Here is a 21,210-nt window from a genome sequence, read left to right as displayed (position 1 = left end):
ATCAGAGGGCCACTTTAACCCCTTTCTAAACACCACCATTTCATTCTGCCCCCAACAGCTTTTTCTCCACACAAAGAGGAGCTAAAAACAGAAAAGAGACCAAGCGTGGTTTCCATAGATACCAATAATTGCTGCATCTGGCAAATTACCGGGCACTCCACAGAGAGCAAAACCACCCTGTCAAATACTCTGTACTGAGATGAGAATGACTGCACCATGCTAACACCAATCCAGCACGGCATTTACCAGTATTTAGTAAATCACAAAAAAATTTGGTGCTGTCTTGAAACACACTGTACATCAGAACATTTATTTTATGCACAAATTTGTTTGGTTGTCAGGATTGATGGTGTTTAAAAAAAAAAAAAAAGCACTTAACAGTAAAAGATGAGCATGAACAAGCTTTCCTCCCTGTTAGTGTTGTAAGACAGCTTCTACACCTGTTACTATTAAAGTGCTCACGGCCATACAGGATACTCAGAGGAGCCATTTGGTGTTTAAAAATACTTTTTTGGGGTTATGGGCGGGAGCACTGTCATTGACACCCTCAGGCAGTCAACCTGATCTAGCCCAGTTAAATAAAACAAAGAGAGATGTTTCTACGTAGACGCAAAACATTGCTCTTGCCTTTTTTTTTTTTTTATTGGATGAACCAAAGAGGATTGCATATTTATTTTACATTGTTCAAACAGTTTGTACGTAGTGGTTTTAGCAGGGTTGTAAGCTCCGTCCTCTGAGGCTTCCCTCTAATGCACATTGTCAACAGAACAAGAAGACATTTAAATAGAGACGGCACTCAATGCAAATATGTAACCAGGGCTACATTAAAGACATAGGTGCAGGAATGCAAGGTATGGGCTATATGCATTGTATTTGTTAAGCAAATTTAAAACAATATATGTACACTGCAAGACCTTAGCTCTCATAGCTGTGTGTGTGTGTGTGTGTGTGTGTGTGTGTGTGTGTGTGTGTGTGTGTGTGTGTGTGTGTGTGTGTGTGTGTGTGTGTGTGTGTGTGTGTGTGTGTGTGTGTGTGTGTGTGTGTGTGTGTGTGTGTGTGTGTGTGTGAGAAACACTAATTTGTTTTATATGATAAATTAATACATGGTTCTTGTTTGTTTCTCCATCACAATAGCTATTTGACATGAGGCATCTATATACAGTACCTTGTGATTAATGAAAAGCAATGTTGCATGTTTTGCAGTGGCTTTGATGAAAAGAGACCTGAAGTACCCATGCTGTTTCGTGATGTCCCATCCCTCCTGATTATCTTTGTGCTAACCATGCCACAGCCTCTGCGAAAAGGTACAGTTCTATGTCTGCATCATGACACTACAAGAGAGTAGGGAGTGTCTTAGTGGCTGCTCTACAGAGCCTCCCCATTATCAGTAGAAATCAGGACTGAGAGCTAGAACGAAGCATTTCACATCTCTTATCTATGCTCTTGTTGCTCTTATTTGGCCGTAAGGATCAGAGAGACACGACCACAGTGATGGGAGGGCTACCCCTCCTTCCCATGACCTTTTATCTGTTGCTTGTTCCTCCATCTACTCCATGTTAGCCCTTCACCAGAAAAGGTAGCGGGACACGTAAAAACTTGGCCAAATGCACACAGTCATATTTAATGGGAGAAGTGTCACTGCAGGCAGATCATTTAGTTGATGAATTAGGTTAACCGCTGGCAGACTTTTGACTAAAACAGGTAAGAATATAGTTAGATAGCTTTTAGTGTGTTTTTTAAATCAGGATTTAGAATTCATCAAGGAATGTTTTTTGTTTCTCAGATTGTCGATAAGGTGTTGGTGTTTCATAACATGTAGCGTTTCATTGTTACAAGGTCCTTTTTCTTTTTAGAGAAATAGAAAGGTGGACAGGCATGAGTAGTCCCCTGAGGAGTATATGCATTGCTATTGTCACAGTGACCAGGACAGTTGAGCTGTCAGCATTCTTTAGAAGAATAAAGCAAAATTGCACTCTTTGTTGTTCTTTTTAAACCAAACTTAAATATCCTTCAGGCTACATTTTTCACCTGAAATGCTCTGCCGATTATCCTGCACACTGTTCACTGAGGCTCTCTATGTCAAACTGAGAAACTAAATAGAATGCCCCGGCTGGGAATAGCTTCTAGCCCACTTGAACTGGCTGTTTCATACTAGAAGATATTTTTAAATTCACATATTAATTCTTAACTAATTAATTATTTTATATTTTATCTGTGTAAATTGTGCTTCTCCACTTCTGTTTGTTCCCATTTGGTTGATGTCACTGTCCGCTTCTCTCCCTGTGTAGAGCACTTTGCCTGTGTGGTGAAGATGCTGTACAACCTGCAGTTCACCCAGGCTCTGGCTGCACTTTCAACCAAGTTCAGCCCAGAAGAAAGGCAGGCATGGAGCACATCTGGAGCACTCAAGAAGGTAAAAGTGAGGTCACAAATTGAATTAGCCTGATTCATAATTACATGCTGGTGCTAAACGTACTTATTTTCCTGTGTCAAGCATACAGTAGTTCTTTTCAGAGGTTTTTTCTTCAGTCACTGTAATGTTCAGAGGCTTAAATGATAATATAGTCATCTAGTCACCTGATGACCTCACTGATAGTGATTAATATTGTTTAATACGTACTTCTGTTGAATGCATATTTATTCTCTTTTATTGGTTTCATTTCTGGGTTTGTACTTATTTCTTGTTTCTAATTCGTGTGGATTACCTGCATGGTCCTCTTGATTCAGTACTACGATAACGATAAATGTTTTTATGTCGGTACTCAGTATATCTCAGTTTATCCTCTATCAGTTTTTAAACAGAACCAAACTAAAGAAAAGTCAAAAAGGTCATTCTGTAAATTATATAATAGCCCAGCACTGAAGACAACATAAAACCTTTAAATACTGCTGAAATAGTTGTGTAAAGAGAACTTTCACTGTACTTCTTGCTCTCTGGGCAGTTCCAACGCTGCTGGGTAACGTTTTCAAAGGGTGTTAAACGTCTACTTGTGTCCCCTGCTTGTTGAACCGGTTGTGTCCTCCGATTGTTCCCTAGAACCAGTCTACAACAACCGTAAACCATTGCGTATTAGTATTGAGATGAATTGAGCCCGTTTTGGTTTCATTTACGTGATTTTCACAGTCGATCTTCATTATCTTGAAAAGTGTGATTGCTGGAGTGTGTTGCATTAATTGACAATCTATCTTCCTTTTTATTAAATCTGTATTAGTGAGTAGCTGGCTTGAATGCAAAAAGACAAATAGCTGAAACCATCCCCTTTAGAGTGTTTCTATGCATAATGGAGGTTTGGATTAGTATCTTCCTACTCCACTGTCATGAACCGCAGTGCAGGCATTCACACATTCACTGCCATTAAGATGGATTTCAAATCCACAATGAGGATGGCATCCATATTTGGTGGAATGCCATTGTAACTAAACTGAAGTTGTTAAAAACGATGCAGTCTGAACAAAGATCCGAGTCTATGGAAGAAAATCCAAAGACTTGAAATTCCTCCCCTATAAATCTATGACAAAAGACAGCAGACGAGATAAAGGCTGCTGTTTTATATTCTACCACCTTCAGCTTGATAAATGCATGCAGCTTTTCCCAGATATATGAAATACTAGCTAAACCAGTTGAATTTCTTATCAGAACACACATTCAGTAATGTCTTTACCACTTATCAGATGTTATATTGTAAGGAAAGAATTATTGTTTGCTGCTTATTCTGCATAAGTCATTATATTTTACAGTGCAGTACATTTTTTACCTACTGTAGGAGGAGGACTACAGGTTCAAGAAGGGAAGCTTTCTGATATGCGGCATTCATATATTTGGAAAATGACAATAGATTTATAATACCATGAATATTTGATTTCTTTTTATGTCTTTCTCCCTGGCTAAGGGTCATTTGATTGTCTTATCAATTTCTGAATGCCTATAGGCTATGAAACATGTTCTCTGGAAGAAACGGCGCGTATCCATCTGTGAAATCATTCAGTGGGATGAATAAAGAATAACTGTCTAATGAGTCACACATGCCTTCCGGGATGAAGGGCTAATTTAGAGTGTTGAAGACCGATATTTGTCATGGCTTTATCAGTTGGAGTTCATGTTAACACCTAGTTTTACAGGTGTACCAGAATGTTACCATCCTTCTTTCCTATTAAAATACAATGGCTTTTATAAACATGGATAAGCCTTGGGAGGGACTGCAACAACATTTTGGTAGCTAAAAAATACTTTGGTTTAATGTTTTCCCTTCAATTCAGCTTAAACGGGCAATTAATTGACTGACGCTGAGCTTTTTCAGCGTCAGGGGAAATTATAGGCTAGATTACGTTTAAATCTTGGTCTTTTAATGTTTTATTACCTATGTCTACATTTTGATTTTCTCCCACAGAATGCTGCAAATGCTGAGACATCTTTTGAAGCGCTGCTAAGTCACGTTATCAGTGAGCTCTCGAAGGGCAACAGTATCTACAAGGCGAACGCTGAAGAAACATTAATGGTGAGGCACTAACATGACTGTTTAGCACTTCGGCCTCCAGGAGAGTGCTCTCTCCCCCCTCAGTCTTGTCTTTGCTCTGGTCCTTCTCATTTTCTTTTAAACAATGAATTGGCCATTACAGTGAGAGACAGTGATCTAATATCTCCACTAATCTCCAGTGGAGATATACATCACAGTGTTATCAGCAAGCCGTTGGCTGGTTATTGATCTATTGTTACTGTTGTTTCCCTCTCCAGCTGATCTCCAGTGTGTGGTCTCCACAATCTATTGAGTTTAGCCTTCAACAGTTCTGCCTGCCCTTCCTGCGTCTCTCCTGCCTCCTGCAGCATCATCTCTACGGAGACAACCTAACTAGCTGTCTGGTATGTTTTATCATAAATGTCATTATACCTGCTGAAGCTACCCTAGCCTTGTAGCCCTATGTGATCAATATTTCTGTTCATCTGAGATTGTCTACAATTGTTGTTAAATTTCTCATGATGATGACATGAAACCAGCATGATTGATGTCCCAATACAAGACACATGAGGCGTTTCAGACAAGTAGCAACCTCGTGAAAAAATGAAGGTTAAAAAATAAAGCAAATGCTGTGTCATTGCCTACAACTGTAGTACCATTATAGCAGGCTCCAAAAGCAAGTCAGTCCCCATTAGTCTTGCTTTGCCAGACCCCCCTTCAAAGTGGGCTGAAGGAGGGTCTAGCTACTCCATATAGCATTCAAGGATTGAAGGGAAAACGTGCTCTGGTTAAAATGCATTTCTGAATCGTCAGCTAGCTGTCTCAAAAATTCCAAAATAAAGAAAGCGGAAGGAGATAGAAAATACATGCATCTGGCGGAATTTCCTGCAGCACCAGAGCAATCCCAGAAGTAGATTGGGAAGGATATAGACTAATCCCTGTAGACAACCCATGTTTAAAGCCCAACTTTACAGCAGAAATAAACATGTTTACAACCTGGTACAAAAAACGATTTTGGTCTCTATTGCAAATTTCATTAAAAAAATGTAAGTTCATTCAATTTTAATGATAACTTTGATGGGTAAATTGATTGTAGATCTCACCTGTTTAAATTGTATAAAGGCTTAAAGTTATGCATAAGTAAAGGGATACTTTGCCGATTTTAATTGAGATCTGTGTCATCTTTGTTTGAGCAGTGTGTTTAGATGAAAGGCGTGTGCTTTCCCTTCGTGTCGCCAGTGCATGTAGCTCGGAGCAACCATGCATGGCCAGCAAAACAATCATCTTATTACACTGGCTACACTGCCATGACACAAAGACCTAAAGACCTTTAGGCTTCATTCAGCCTACCTCAGCTCCTCCACACTTTACCGTTTTGCCCATTTTTGGATTAACTGGTAGCAGGCGGTGTCAAGATGGTGACTGCCCAAGCCACCCACTTTGAGCTACGGTATTGTTCTTCAGAAACCAATGGCTGACTTCATGGAGCCAATTGTTCAAAACATTTAATCTGGATCAAAATTATCATTTTTTGCTATTCAGGATCAGGTCTGTCTTACTTTTATGCTGGATTTTCAAAGCAGCATGAGATTGGATCACCCAGATCCAGATACACAGTTTCAATATTACAAAGTACGGATTAGCAGTGCTCTAAATAGGACAACATATCACAATGTGGGCTACCAGCTATGTCAAGAACAGGTAGAAGAGCCAACATGGGGTCACTGTAAGTATTTCTTATTTTGAGAGAAAACACAAAAATAACAAACATCCACTTCCATTCAAAATATCTTATGACCCCTCATCTGAACAACTAAAAAACAAATATACATCAACAAATACAGTGTGGATATTTTTGAAAACGTCTTATAAAAAAAAAAAAAAAAAGGTCCCATAGTTAATAAAATAAAAAATGTTCAGGGTTCTTCTTTATCTGAGGTGGAGAGACCAGAACTTATTTTTGACAGGCTCATTTCTGATGATTGTTTCTTTGAAATTAATATAAGGTGGCGAATGCCAGAAAAATGGAATATATTATTTTTGTTTGTTATTGAAATGGGTTCGGGGATTGTTTCATGGAGACAAGATCATTTATTTTTTATTTTTACTTAACTATACTAAATAGCTTAATTGGTAGCCTAAGTCTACTTTATCACTGTTACGGTTACACAAGTCAAGTGCAAAATATAAATAAAAGTATATAGACTACATGATACGAATTTCTTAATTAACCAATTTGAAAGTTCTACCTTCTGGAATCCACCTTGAAATCCTATCCCCAGTTGGGATCAGGATAATCCTGTTTTTTTATTTTGGAACAAAATTACCCAAATCCTACCGACAAGTTTTGAACAACACAAACTGAAGGTTTGAGCCAGATTAAAACAAGGATTGTATTCCGTGATCTAATCTGATTTTAGATTCCTTCTTTCCTTTTTGAACAACCCATTTTCAAGGTTTGATCCAATCCAATAACCAAAATCCGATCAGTTTACCTCTGGTTTCAGCACATAGGTAGACTGGAGTTTGGATTCTTTGATTTCCCATAAGGCACAGTTGTTGGTTAAATCAACGAGAGTAACCTCATCAGCTGTTGTCTTTTGTTTGTGTGTTCCCAGGAGGAGGAGGAGTTCTCGTCCTTGGCTGTGTGTTTGGGGCTCTTATCCTCGGCCCCGCCCTCCAACACTGTGCACAGTGCCTCATGCCTGAAGTGGGCAGTCAGTACCTTTGACTTGGTGTCACAGTGGTGCACTGAGGTCACAGGGCTCTTTCAGATGCAAGCTGAGCAATCATTGGTATGTGTGTGAATTTCAGACCAAAGGATTTACATATATATATATTATGACCGTGCTGTAAGAAAAAAATAGCAAGTATATGCCATTAAAGTCACATGTGAATTAGACGTTGAAATTTTTTTTTACAGATTAAAAAACAGAAATTTTAACTCTTATTTAGCAGTTAGTATGTTAATGTGTTCTATTATTTAAATTTGTAAATCTTTTTTTAAAGATTATTTTTGGGGCATTAGGCCTTTATTTCCACAGGACGGATGAAGACATGAAAGGGGAGAGAAAGGGGGAATGACATGCATCAAAAGGGCCGCAAGTCAGAGTCGAACCCGCTGCCGCTATGTATTTTGTGCCGGCTCAATCAACTGAGCTAACCCGGCCACACTCAAAGCTGAATTTGAACATAAATCCCCATTCAGTATGACTATAGTAGTTTTGCCTCTTTAACAAAGTAAAGCTAATTCCCAGTGTATTTCATTGTGCACCATTGGTTAAATTCAGAAAATATCAGTTTAGTGAGAAATTGAGCTTTAATCTGCTTTGGGGTTTCACAGGAATAGCTTGAATACTGTGCAATAAATATGCAAACCATGTATTTTGAACTTGATGTCCTGTAAACTACTCATGAAACTAAAGTGCTATTGACACTTAGAAATTAGTTTTAACCTTGGTTGACAAAGTCCTCAGCTGTTAGTCTCTGATGAGAGTGAATGCATAACTAGCCATGTGTCTTATGCCCTTGGCATTCAGCATTGCACTAACATTGGATTCTGGACATCCTTTCACATTTCAGAGCCAAAGGAAGTCATTAAAAACTAGGAAAGCTGAGAATTGGTGAATTATTTTAAATTTAGTGCAGGATGACAACAAGTCTGTCCTTATTCCTCATTCTTTTTTGCTTAAGAAATGTTATCTTTTGTGAGGAGTTTAGCTCAGAGTTTGGGGTACAGCGGGGAAGAGTTTGAGGTCAAAGTGTATTATTGACTATAGACAAGGCAGCTTTATTTGTATAGCACATTTCAGCAACAGGGCAATCCAAAGTGCTTTATACAAAAACAGTTAAAAAAAAGTTAAAAAATAAAAACAAAACACAAGAATAAAAGTTACAGTGCAGTATAAGAAATTAAACATTAAAGAAATGAACAACCATTTACAGAAATGCAACATCAAAAAGAAAGGTCTTCAGCTTTGATTTAAAAGAACTGAGAGTAGCAGCGGATCTGCAGTTTTCTGGAAGTTTGTTCCAGATGTGAGGAGCATAGAAACTGAACGCTGCTTCCCCTGTTTAGTTCTGACTCTGGGGACAGAAAGCAGACATGTCCCAGATGACCTGAGAGGTCTGGGTGGTTCACAGTGTAGTAGCAGACCATAAATGTATTTTGGCCCTAAACCGTTTTAGTGATTTATAAACTAACAAAAGTACTTTGAAATCAATTCTTTGAGGTACAGGAAGCCAGTGTAAGGATTTCAGAACTGTAGTGATGTGATCCACTTTCTTGGTCTTAGTGAGCACTCGAGCAGCAGCGTCCTTAATCAGCTGCAACTGTCTGATTGATTTTTTTTTTTTCTTTTTTAGGGAGACCTGTAAAGACACCGTTACACTTGCACTTAGTCAGTTTTTGTATTGGACTATAGTCCCCTGGCAATAAGGTTATGCAAATTTGTGTGTTGTCCGCTATACCTATGGTAATTTATTTTGTTGTTTTCCATAATCTGAGCCTGTGGAAGCATGTAGATGTAAACAGAAGAGGCCCCAGAATGGAGCCTTGGGTAACTCCGCACGTCATATTTGGATGCCCAGATGCATAATTACCTATTGACACAAAGTAGTCCCTATTCTTTAGGTAGGATTCAAACCGGCTTAGTACTGATCCAGAAAGGCCAACCAAGTTTTCCAATCGGTCTAGTAATATGTCATGGTCGACAGTGTCAAATCCAGAACTGAGATCAAGATAGACTAAATTTTGCCACTATCTGTGTTAAGGTGGATGTAATTAATCAATCATTCAATCAATCAATCAAAACCTTTATTTGTCCCCAAGGGGCGATTAATTTGCTGCAGTAGCAAGAAATTGACACACGGTACATGACAACAAAGACAACAACATCATTTAAAATACAGACTAAAGACTAACAAGAGCCGTCTCAGTGCTGTGGTGTGGTAGGAAACCCGACCTGAAAGGTATCAAAACCATTGTTTAGTGACAAGAAATGGTTGAGTTGAAAAAACACTTTTTCAATGATTTTACTTAAAAATGGAAGGTTTAACATCTGCCTACAGTTACTCATTTGTGACGTGTCTAGATTGTTCGTTTTTTGAGAGTTACTTGGTTACTGCAGTTTTCGGGGCCTGTGGGAAGATACCTGCAAGAAGAGATGTGTTCACAATCTGTAGAAGATCAGAAGCCAAACAATTCAAAACCTTTTTGAAAACACCTGTTGATAGAATATCAAGGCAACCGGAGGTGGTTTTCAGTTGTTGTATAATGTCCTCCAGGTTTTCATGGTTGATTGTATGAAATTTTGTCATATTGGAACTAGTTTTGCGTGAACACTGTGACAACACATATCCTGTACTTGATATGGAGCCACTGACTGCTTGTCTAATCTTCTAAATTTTGTCTTTGAAGAAGGAGACAAAGTCATTGCAGGCATGGTAGATAAAAGTTTAGATGCTACTGGCAAACAAAGCCTATGAATTATTATTGTTTCTAGCGATAATGTCCGAGAAGAAGGACCTCCTTGCATTCCTCAGTTCCAAATTATAAATGCAAAGTCTCTCTTCACTGGTGTTATAATGGACCAGGAGATTTGTTTTTTGCCACCTGCGTGACTAGTGCATTTACAGACTGATTTTTGACACATTTCTGTCTTTCTTCTCCTCTGAAGACCTTGCTTCTCCAGGAACCTCAGTGGGCTTCCCCCCGCCTTCTCCAGCTACCTGACAACTACAATATCATCTTCCAGTACTATCACAGGAAGGCCTGCACTGCCTGCAAAAAGGTGCCAAAAGACCCCGCACTCTGCCTTGTTTGTGGCGCCTTCGTCTGTCTCAAAGGCGTGTGCTGCAAACAGCAGGGTATCTGTGAATGTGTTTTGGTAAGTTTCTCAGTGCTTCAAAAGCAGGACCATAATGTTATTGATAGTTCTTATATTTTTTTATTATTCCGCGTGAGGGCCAACAACCTAATTTTGAGCATAAGTAACAATTTTAGCCCCTAATTGCATTTTTTGTTTTGACAGCACTCCCAACATTGTGGCGCAGCTACAGGCATCTTTCTACTAATAAATGCCTCAGTCATCATCATCATCCGTGGACATCGTTTTTGTCTGTGGGGTTCTGTTTACCTTGACGCCCACGGAGAGGAGGATCGTGATTTACGGTATGGCTCATCACTCACTCACTCGCTCACTTACTCACTCAATCACTCACTCACGAACTCACACAGTTATAAATGCCACCCAGTGTTATGCAGTCAAATTTATACATTTAAAACATTTAATTTGTAACACTCATGTGCTGTGTCCCAGTTCCATTATACATACTATGCAGTATATATACTGATTGTCATAGTATACTACTTTTGCAAGTAGTGTAGAATAAATAAAAACAACATGGATGTACAATAACAATTTTTTTTAATGCATACTTTTTTTAGTACATGTAAGCCTTTAGGATCTACTATGAAAATGGGACTCAAGTTTGTTTATAAAAATGTGTTGCTGGAGAGAAAACAAACACAGCTCTCACACTTGTTTTCCCCTCTGGCTTTTTTCTAGCCGTGGCAAGCCTCTCTTCTTATGTGAAGAGAGGTATCGAGTGTTGGAGCAACAGTGGGTTTCACACACCTTTGATCACATCAATAAGCGTTGGGGGCCTCACTATAATGGACTCTAAGATCTTCCAAAGTCCACTGAAAACACCAACCTGTGACGGAGAAGATTCATTTTTTTCTGTCTTATGTGTCTGCCTCCAATAAAATAAATGGGAACTCATAACATGATAAACAAAAACATCCCAGTGAGGGTATTGCTGCCACAGCCTTGGTTTATGTGAAGTTTGGTGTACAATCATGCCTAAAGATTAACACGTGTGTGTGTTTAAGTGATTTATTGTGTGGTTTTCAATAGGGAAAAACCGAATTCTGTAAGATCAAAGTAAAAAGCACAACTTTGCCCTGAAATTCAATTGGTGTAGAACAGGTTTTTTGAAGCCTGTCATATTTATTTGGGTTAACAATATATATTATATCTCAAATGTTGAATGTCCCTGCAAAGTTTGATTACTATTTGCAACATGTCCGATGATGTTGATGCATATCCCTTTTATTTATCCAAATGTGCTCTGCTGTGCTGGCATGAGTTTCAAGCTCCTGATGAGTGTAGCGGTGATATTGCAATGTGCACTCAATGTCTGCTGACATGTGAGGGTAGGCGGGACAAGACCACCCATCAACACACTAGAGTTTTTTTGCAGACACGCAAAGGCTCTTTTTAATGGGTCTAGTTGCAATCCATCCTCAGGAATTTTCTTTTTTTTTTGCTGTTTAAAATGTTTTAGATATTTAAATAAATGCTGCTGCTCATTGTTCAAGTAAGTAATTTTAACTTTTGTGACAAGTTCCTTTTTCTATGGTTGTGCTTTGAGTTTATGGTAGATGGCTTGGAATGTTGACTCAAACTCCCTTTGTTCAATGAGTTATGCGGTCACCTCATTACGCTCACTACAGTTATTGTAGTCCTGCCCTAACGCATAGAGCTTCTTGTTTCTGGTTTGTTCTGAAGAAAGCTAATGCTAACTCTAACAGCTAAAGCTAGAACCGGTCTATGAGGGTCATTGTCATTGCTCTACAGAAACCTGAAGTCAAACAGAATTTAAAGTAGCAGACATTTTTAAGAAAATGTCATTGCACAGATATGATGTCCTGCTGCACGGGCAAAACTGAACACTATATGAGAGCAGAAATATAATATTTGTTCTGTCAAAGGTTTCTCTCAAGAGATGAAACTATGAAATTCAATGAAATGTGAGTTGCTTTTGAGAAGAAATGTCAATACTCCTGATGCGTTTGAGCTGTCAAAAGTTTTTTTTTCTTTTTATGCTTTTGAATGTCTACTGCCGAGTCCTAACTGAAGTACAGAGCATTTATTTTGATGACTATCCCTAACTCGTGCATCATCCGGTTGTGATTAATAGTTGCATTCCAACATAACAAGATTATCAGACTTGAGTATCCGTTATACACTGTGCATGACATCCTTTAAGCCACCATTATTTAAGTGTCTTAGCTACTTCATTTTCTGATTATCATCTTTTTTTCTGGTAGAGAGGAAATGTATCCAGTCGTGCCTGCAAGATAAATGTTTTTGAGTGATAAACAGCTCACCGCTGATATCCCTGACATCTGGCTTTAGAATTCTGGGCCACACAGGAATTTTTAAAGGAACAAGTTAACACTTAAAAAACCTTTCTCTTGAATTCATGCATGCTGCTTTTCTGTTTACCAAGTTTCTCCCCTCTTCTTTGTTTTACAGTACCCACGTTGTAAATGACCGCAAGCAAATAGCCAATGAGTAATGGGTGTAAATTGTAACTGAAAGCTCTTGTGTGTTCGGAGGAGAGAATACAGTACATTACTGTTGGTGCTGACTCAAACTTTCTGAGTTTGACCAGAAAGTATGACTTGGACATTTAATGCAAAATGTAACATATGTCAATAAAATATAAACACACTGATGATCCTTAAATTGTTATTTTTGGGGGGGGGGTTTGGCCAGTTTTTGAGCACTACGAAGAATGCCCTTCTTTACTCCTTATGTACACTGTATGTGAGTTGTATTCTCTCAATGTCATATTTGCTTTTATCAAATATCAAAACCACTCCTTTACTGGTGCGGTCAGAAAAAGCAGAGTGTCATTTTGTATCTTAACATGACTGTAATTTCTAGCAGGTGTAAATGAAGTAATTTCCAAGAGACATGAGTGCTAGAAGGACAAGGAAAAAAACAGGGTTTCATGCCACTGCTATCATCTCAGCTCCACAAAGCTCAAATATTACTTTATGTAATGACCTTTCTCCGGTCTCGAGCCACTGGTGTGAACTGTAGTGAGGAAATGTTGCTGGTAAGAGACATCAAAACTGTGACCGCCAGGGGTCTCAGTTCACTGGAGCTTATTAGATCATGTCCACAGACCAATTCTATGACCTTTTTTTTGAATGAATACTGTGACAACACAAGAATACAGCTTGTGTGAAAAGCTGCTAAATATTTTCAACATGAAGCTGAGCAGAAGCATCAGTACTGAGCTATATCTGTGTGCCATTTGTAAATGGGTTGGTTGCTTGTTGTATGTAATATAATAAAACTCAAGGAAATGTATCATACAATTGCACACATACATGTATGCTGTATTGGTGATTTCTGTACACTGTTATCCAACTTGTCCACTGCCCTTTTCAGAGCACCAAGAACTTTCATTGCCACGTGACTGAGCCCTTTCAGGATAATTGGGTTGACGTTTCATAAACACGGGAGGCCCTCTGGTTAATGACCAATGGCCGCACAAATCCTCTCTTTTCTGCCAATTAGGCAAAAAGAAAAAATAGTGTGGGCCAGCGGAGGACTTTTATCCGGGTAAAACCACAGAGAACGCTGAGAGATGACGGCGTTAGAAGCGGTGGTGCTGCGAGCATCACCGGACATTTCCTCATTTATCTTATCTTCCCTTGAACTCCCACGTGTCCAGGTAGGTGTACTGCCGCGCCTCAAAGACCATACATATACCATTGAAGGTGATACTGGTCAGCTGAGAGCTTCCGGTCAGCATGACAACATATACTCTTAATAATTAAACCCTTTCACTGAGTAAATTGGAAACCCGGTTGGATTTGTTACTATGGACGGTAAGGTGCACACAGAATTGTTAAATTACTAGCTTTATTATAAAGTTTGTCTAAAACTGTCAATAGTGTTGGCTGTGTTTATCTCGATACACAGAGATGGATACAAGACAGTAATCAGCTGATGTCTAAAAAAACTTTTCCCTGTTTTGCAGATTTTAGAGATGGAAGTACAGAGGCTGCAAACTCAAGGTAGGACTCGTGTTTTTCATAAGTAGACCACTGACACCTTTATGGATTGTTGTAATTCTGGTACTTCACTTACGGTATAGGCTTTACGTTGTGAAATAATGTCATGGGCTACTGTCGTGTTAATTGACAGTATAAACTGCTGTTGTTGGTAACGAGTAACTAAAAAGATAGGATGATGAAACAAGTCATACAAATGCCTACACAAGTAGGCCTACATTTGTTTTAGAGGGTCTCAGACTTATGACCATTTCAAAAATAGAAATTCTTTTTGATTTTTTATTTGTTTGGCTCAGTTTTCAGCACAGTTTAATTTCATTAGCAAAACTTTTAGAAAGATATATACTGCGCCAGTAACATTGGCCTCAAAACCTTATAGCACACAAATGAAAACCACTGTATGGTAATACATTAGTCTACATAAATTTAACAACACATCAAAACATTGTGTGTGTTTATCAGTGAATTTAGATCATTGCTGCATTTTGAAGTAAAAATATTCATTAAATACTGCTGTCAAACATGAACTTATTGTCATCAAAACAGTTTACAACAGTCATTCTGTCAGTACAATTAGCAATGACAAAATGAGTGCAATGACGTAATGTACAACTTACTTTAAATGCTATTTTTACTTATGGAGTATAGTGTGTTTGTGTAAATACAGTCTACAGTCAGATTTTACAGAAAGCAGTACATTTATAAAGGCAAAATTACGTATTTTACAGTATTGGTTTAGTTTTTCTGTTCAATATCAACCAATATAAGACATCAAACAATAAATATTTCAAACACAGGTTTAATCATCTCAAATCCAGAAAGCTACAGTGATGATGTAATTCTGGAAAACATAGTATCAAACCATAATTTACATGACCACACCAAACACTAAATACAGTGCAATTTGGAATATATTCCAGTGGTGGTTAAGTAATAATCTTGAAATCACCAAGGCAAGGCTGTTGCATTTAGAATAAGGGGAATCAGTGATCTTTGTAATAAACATTGAAACCCTAAGCTAATATGAGGTGGTGTTTACTTTAGAGTTTGTAATTAGAGGTAACAAGAAGTTATATGGGCTCTTGATTAAAAGTTTTACACTTTGAAATCATGTTTTATGAAAGAAAAAATAGACTTTATTCTATGAATATGATTGAGTTTGTTCAACTTTATTCAACTATATCAATGTGTAACAGTCAGTTAGTTTTGCTTCATTAACAGAAACAGTGTTGCACCACATTATACTGTATCACATTCTCTGCTAGAACAGCTGTGATATTTGTGGTTAGATGACAGAGATTCCTTCTTGTTCAGGTTTTTAGATGGATTAATTAAATGTTGACATTGGCTTTTTGTTAATTAGTTTAATGTTTAGTGTTTCCAAAGTTGCCACTTGGAGATTATTAATTATGAAGAAGGACTGCTGAAATTTGGGGGTTAAACTACAAAAGAAAAAGGTGTCTTGTCTGGTTTTGTGAGGTTTTGGTGTTCAAGGTGAGAACAATTACACAGATCTTTCAGCCTGGCTCGTGGCTAGTGGAGGTTTACAGCAAAGCCTCTTCATATCCCCTTAAAAGGGATTATAGTCCAGAGTTTTTTCTCTCCACAGATTTACCAAAGGGTTTACCAAGTGAAGTTCCCGCAAGGCTCTACCAGAGAGGGTGGGATTGTATGAGTTTGATGGAAGCAGAAAATCAGATTACTCACTTTCACTTTCCACTGTTTCTGGTGATAAAGATGGTCCCTGTGCTGCAGCTGTTCACATCATCTAAAGCTGTTACCACCTCCAACCATCACTGAAACTTGGAATTATGCAGATGCACCGTAAATGCAAATGCTGGGGGGCGTACTATTTAGCGCAAGAGGCATCTGCACGTACTATTATCACAAAGCAGCACGTAACACATAACCCAGTTTTACATAAATCCCTGGGATTTTGATGTTTAGTTTGATGATGTTGGATTTTTTTTTTTACTACTTCAGTGTGTCATAGAGAAGCTCTTGATCACCAGATACAATGTTCCTTTTTCAGGTATGCTGAAAGTAAGGTAAACATAGGGTAACCTGAGCGCTGCTGCACCACTGGTGTCCTGTTTCTAAAGCAGCAGTGATGAGTCTCATGTCCACTGCAAAGAACAGCGTTTGGGTTTAATCTTTGTTTTGTGACAAAAAGGCAAAGCTTGTCTTTGTGGATGGCAACAAAGGTTAAGTGAATCTGATTCAATTTTAAATAAACAAGAGTGTTTTCATGCTAGCAAGGCTGTCAAGACTCAGGTTAGCAAACCCATCATTTAAACTGAATTTAAAACAAAATGATGCCTGTCTTGCTCTCAGGTTTAGTGTTTCCCACTTGTTTTTGGTTGTGACCCCTTAAAACCATACTATGTCTTACTCTGACATCTCTCTATTATATATACATAAAAATTATAACATTACACTTCCATGTTCTTTAAAATGTTATTGCAATGAAATTAAACTCAGCCTTTGTTACTAGTTTCCCCAGCATTGTAACAAGCTAATACAGTATTCATTTGCCAAGGCAACGATGGATTTGAGTGGGAAGGCTTGAAACCTTTTTGGCTTCCCTAGGTGGGGCATGCTGGAAAACGTTTGGAAACCACAAATATAAAACATTCTAGGAGCATTTTCTGGTGATATTAACACTCTTTCCAGCTGGTGTGACTATCTTCCATTTCATTAGATCCCCAGGGCTTTAAACTCATGGAGGTTCTGCTTTGTAGATATACAGTATATAGGTATGGTTAGGGTTAGGATTATTATAATATTATAAGATCCTGCAATGACTATAAACATTTGAGTTCCGTACTTAGATTTAAATTTATGGACATTTTGTCCTTAGCTCAGTGGAATCCTATTGGCACAACATTGTCCCAACAGGCATGTGACCTAGCAACTATCACGAACTTCCTGGTAACCTGCATGCAACCTGAGATGCTTAATATCAGCCACCATTATGAGTGGATACAGCTGCCACCTGAATAAGTAACAGTGCTGCAGATAAGGTTGCAAATTACTGGTGAATTATTAATCCCTATGGATTAGCATGAATTAGACTGGAGCCTTTCAGTGTGAGTGAGAGACCAACACTCTGAAAGAGACAGGTATGTGTGACTCTTGGTTCTATGATCCGAGCTGTAATGATCTTTAAACAGTTATTTGAATAATGAATAGATGTGCAGAAGAGTAGATGACCACATTGGTTCTTTGTGTGTGATGTGCGATAAAAGGTAAATGTTTTTTCACTATTGATGTTCAAGCAGTAGGTTAGATAATTTGTGCTGTGTAACTTTAAATTAGACTTGACTAGCACATGTCCTCTTGTTAAAGTGTTTGCTTTTTGTACTTGTTACTTCTTTGAAAGCTCTTGCAGAACAAGACTCTTGACAGTATTAGACCTTAGCCACTAATTCACCGACAAACAGTAATCACTCCTGTGATCTGCAGCTGCACATTTGAGGCTTGAACGTCTCTGTACAAGTTAAGGAAAAGGTTGATATTTTAAAGCAAGTCATTGGAGACAAAAAGCTGTGGTTGAGGAATATGAGCTGTCAAAAGTTGGTGAAGGTCTCGTGGGAACAGGTGACTGATGATCAAAGCACGGTGTAGATTCAGACACATGTTACAAAACAGCAACAGTTACAAGCGGCAGGTAAACAGGTTTGGATCTTGTTGATTAACAAGGCAGGTGTTATGCATTATTCAGAGAATTTTTAAAATGAGCCATCGATGGATTATTAGACTGAAGATGAAACCATACTTGTAGCAAAGTGATTCAGTAGTTGTCTTGTGTTAAAATTATTTAAATATTTGTTATAAAAACGCACAATTACAAAAGGTACTTTTGCTAGTGCTGCTATCACACGTGTCTCGCTGAAGGACACAGTGAAGGATATCAGTGCTGCATATCTGATCGTCCCCCCAAAAAAGTGGCATATCCATCAGTTATCCACCTGGATGCCATTGCTCAACCTGCATGCACAACAACTCACAAGAAATCGGTCCTCATGTGTGAGTGGCCACAGCTCCTGAGGGTTAAACATTATTCATGTTTTTTTTCACATGAATGTCGCCCCTCCCTCAGGGTCACCCAGTCTCTGTGATGCATAACACATTAATGACAAGTGGAGCAGTTGTGAGAGCTTACACAAACAGTCATCTCCATCATGCTAATCTGGAACAGGTGTCATATAAATAAAAAATAGGATGCATGTTTCTCAACATGGCTAAATCAGTTCCTAATCCATCATGTTTTTTGTGACAGCTTTTTTTACACTTAATGTTTTGCATCATTGATCTAGACGTGTTCTATTTGGTCACAGAAACATCACTTGTTAAAGGATGATTTATATTGGGATTATGCATCATCTTTCATTAGTCTCGATAACTTTATAATATATAAATCACTTCACAAAACAGCGTGTTGCCGGTTCACTGCTCGTTCAGGAGGCACTATGTCAGGTTAATCTCTGTCCAATCCAATTGATCTTGGGGAGATTGCGGTTCTTAGTGGGCAGTGACAGGGTCCCTGTGGACACAGCTAATTCAGTGTCCGTAAAATGCCACTTGTTGCTCGTCCTCTTGAGGAAGCTGTTGCTGTTGGTGCTGTTATATTATGATCACAAGAGACTCTTTAGTTGTAATTTTTCTCACCCGTGATGAGTCAAATAGGAAATAACACTTGCCATGTAAGTAGAGCACTTTCATCTACACCTTCAGCTGTCTGCTTTGTTTTTACTTTGATTTCCCCTGCTTTAAACCTGTTAAGTGGCTCCCTTGGCTGGTATAGTCGTTTCACAGAGCTGAATGAGAAGGCTCATGGGAATAAATGTACTGCTCTGTGCGATACATTATCCGCTCACTTCATACTCAATGTTTTTCTGTCTTTCCATGATAATGAAAAGTCTGTTCAGGCTCAACTTTTAAGTTATTGATGTAGGACAAATTATTAGGTATTAGAAGGGGATTGACATTTTTCTTCTTCATTTCTATTGAGTTTTTACTTCACTAAAGAGGTTTTTCAAACAAAAATGTATTTGTTATTTTGTCTTTGTAAAAAGTTTTTCATCTGGGATTGTGTTAATCCTCTAGGAGGTCACTGTATGGACTGTATACTCATAAGCCCAGCACGATTGGCATGGAGAACCTGGGCGATCCATCAAGTAACTGGGATATAGTGGAGACCATTGGTAAAGGAACGTATGGGAAAGTCTACAGAGTGACCAACAAGAAGGATGGGAGCCAGGCAGCTGTGAAAGTGCTGGACCCGATCAATGTAAGTCATGTTTACTGAGAAACCTTTTGCAGAATTCAAAATCCCTGTCGCTACAGCATGTTTTCTATTTTCAGTTGCCGGCAAAAAAGTTGATTTGGATGAACTGCATTTTAAACTTTGGCCAGCATAACCCTAACCATAATCACCATCACCTTGCAGACCTCACAAGCTGTTTGAACTTACTGTAGTGGGAGAAAAGATGACTCAGTGGATGATGCAGAACCAGCTAGGGATTCATTATATAGTGTATTAAGAAGAGTCCAGAAACTCATTCACTCAGTCATGTCCTCTTGGTTTCCAACCTTTTTGGCTTATAACCCCTTAAAATGAAACTATGACTACTTGCGGCCCATCATCTAGGGTTGTATGGGTTAAGACCAAAACAATTAAAATATATATATATTTTTCCCCCTTTCAATTTAATTTAAAGACAGAATATGGACAATTTTCATGTAATTATTAAGACCAAAAGCAAAGATTAGAGTAATACTTGTAAAAACACAAAAATGAATACAATTTTGTGAAGCAATATTTTGAAGCCATGCTAGTGGTTTGGCTCCATGGATGGAATTTAGTACAGGTATCAATAAGGCTCAGATAATAAATCCTAATGACTTTGGTGGCCGCTGATTTTTCGTCTAGCAGCTATCAGTTTTAGCTGTGATTTGTGTTTAGTGCTAATTAGTAAATGTTAGCATGCTAACATGCTAAACTAAGACGATAAACATGGTAAACATTATACCTACCAAACATTAGCATGCTAACATTGCAATGGGAAACATGTTAAAAGAAAGTTCAAAACATTGCTGTGCATAAGTACAATGTCATTATGGCATTATTGTTGTGCTTGTGCCTCTTTGTTGGATCTCCTGCATTTAGCTTCATAACTAGTTTTGGCCTGCATGTGACATGACCGCATGTGTATAATTAGCAAGTCTGCCACTGGTATAAGGCAACAGGGAAATCTAAGATTTTGGGACAAATTTGTGGTTAGTGCAAAGTCACCTAAAAAAAACCCACCTCTCTGTGTTTTCTGTGACTTTTTGCATTTACTAACCGGCTGTAGCTGCTTTAATTGAGCCTTTACCTTGATCATTGTGTAGTAGTCTGTTGTCTTTATGCCTCAGGCCAACCTATCATATACATATATTAATAACTGCTTTCTTACTTTGTAGGTAATTTAATTGAACACTTGATGGAACAAATGTAGTGTTTACTGCTTTGCTGGCTAAATTAGATAACTGGAACTAATCTGACATCACTGTGTGCTTCCCCGTGTTAGAGCACCTCATAACCATTCATTTTAACAGTTTTTTTTCATGACTGCAAGAACTCTTAATATTGTGAAAAAATAAAAAAGCAAAGACTAAATCCATTGTGTTTTTCTTTATAACTATGTGACTTGTCTCAGCATGCGAGCCATTCAAACAGAGTAAGTTACCAGTACTTTTTCCTCCTTTCCATATTGATGCAGTTGTACTTGTACTTGCTCCAGTGATATATATCAACATCTCCCGTTTTCATTTATTTCCTGTCATGTTAAGTCTAACACACTCTCACCAGAAAGCGTAGCTGCTGCATTG

General features: G+C 38.3%; 2 protein-coding genes across 10 annotated transcripts in view; both read left to right on the top strand.

The window, feature by feature from the left end:
- Window positions 1–12,975, top strand: part of ubr3 (ubiquitin protein ligase E3 component n-recognin 3) — a 43,313-nt gene extending 30,338 nt beyond the window's left edge. Inside the window, exons 32-39 of the mRNA XM_034886056.1 lie at window positions 1,149–1,304; window positions 2,289–2,413; window positions 4,389–4,496; window positions 4,733–4,858; window positions 7,073–7,249; window positions 10,133–10,342; window positions 10,487–10,626; window positions 11,024–12,975. Of these exons, the coding sequence (XP_034741947.1) occupies window positions 1,149–1,304; window positions 2,289–2,413; window positions 4,389–4,496; window positions 4,733–4,858; window positions 7,073–7,249; window positions 10,133–10,342; window positions 10,487–10,626; window positions 11,024–11,141 (1,160 nt within the window). The 3' untranslated portion in view covers window positions 11,142–12,975. The remainder of the gene's footprint in view (window positions 1–1,148; window positions 1,305–2,288; window positions 2,414–4,388; window positions 4,497–4,732; window positions 4,859–7,072; window positions 7,250–10,132; window positions 10,343–10,486; window positions 10,627–11,023) is intronic.
- An 888-nt stretch (window positions 12,976–13,863) lies between these two features.
- Window positions 13,864–21,210, top strand: part of myo3b (myosin IIIB) — a 61,587-nt gene continuing 54,240 nt past the window's right edge. For 2 of the 9 annotated variants that reach the window (XM_034885012.1, XM_034885009.1), the window contains exons 1-5: window positions 13,901–13,991; window positions 14,301–14,337; window positions 16,318–16,366; window positions 19,444–19,627; window positions 21,039–21,059. In XM_034885012.1, the coding sequence (XP_034740903.1) occupies window positions 13,905–13,991; window positions 14,301–14,337; window positions 16,318–16,366; window positions 19,444–19,627; window positions 21,039–21,059 (378 nt within the window). In that variant the 5' untranslated portion in view covers window positions 13,901–13,904. Of the gene's footprint in view, window positions 13,992–14,054; window positions 14,149–14,300; window positions 14,338–16,317; window positions 16,367–18,853; window positions 19,041–19,443; window positions 19,628–21,038; window positions 21,060–21,210 lie in introns of those variants that run through there. The other 7 variants (XM_034885013.1, XM_034885010.1, XM_034885014.1 and 4 more) reach the window with 6 other exon arrangements.

Source organism: Etheostoma cragini, chromosome 11 (genome assembly GCF_013103735.1).
Source record: "Etheostoma cragini isolate CJK2018 chromosome 11, CSU_Ecrag_1.0, whole genome shotgun sequence".
Lineage (NCBI taxonomy): Eukaryota > Metazoa > Chordata > Actinopteri > Perciformes > Percidae > Etheostoma > Etheostoma cragini.
This window is presented reverse-complemented; position numbering and strand designations above follow the sequence as displayed.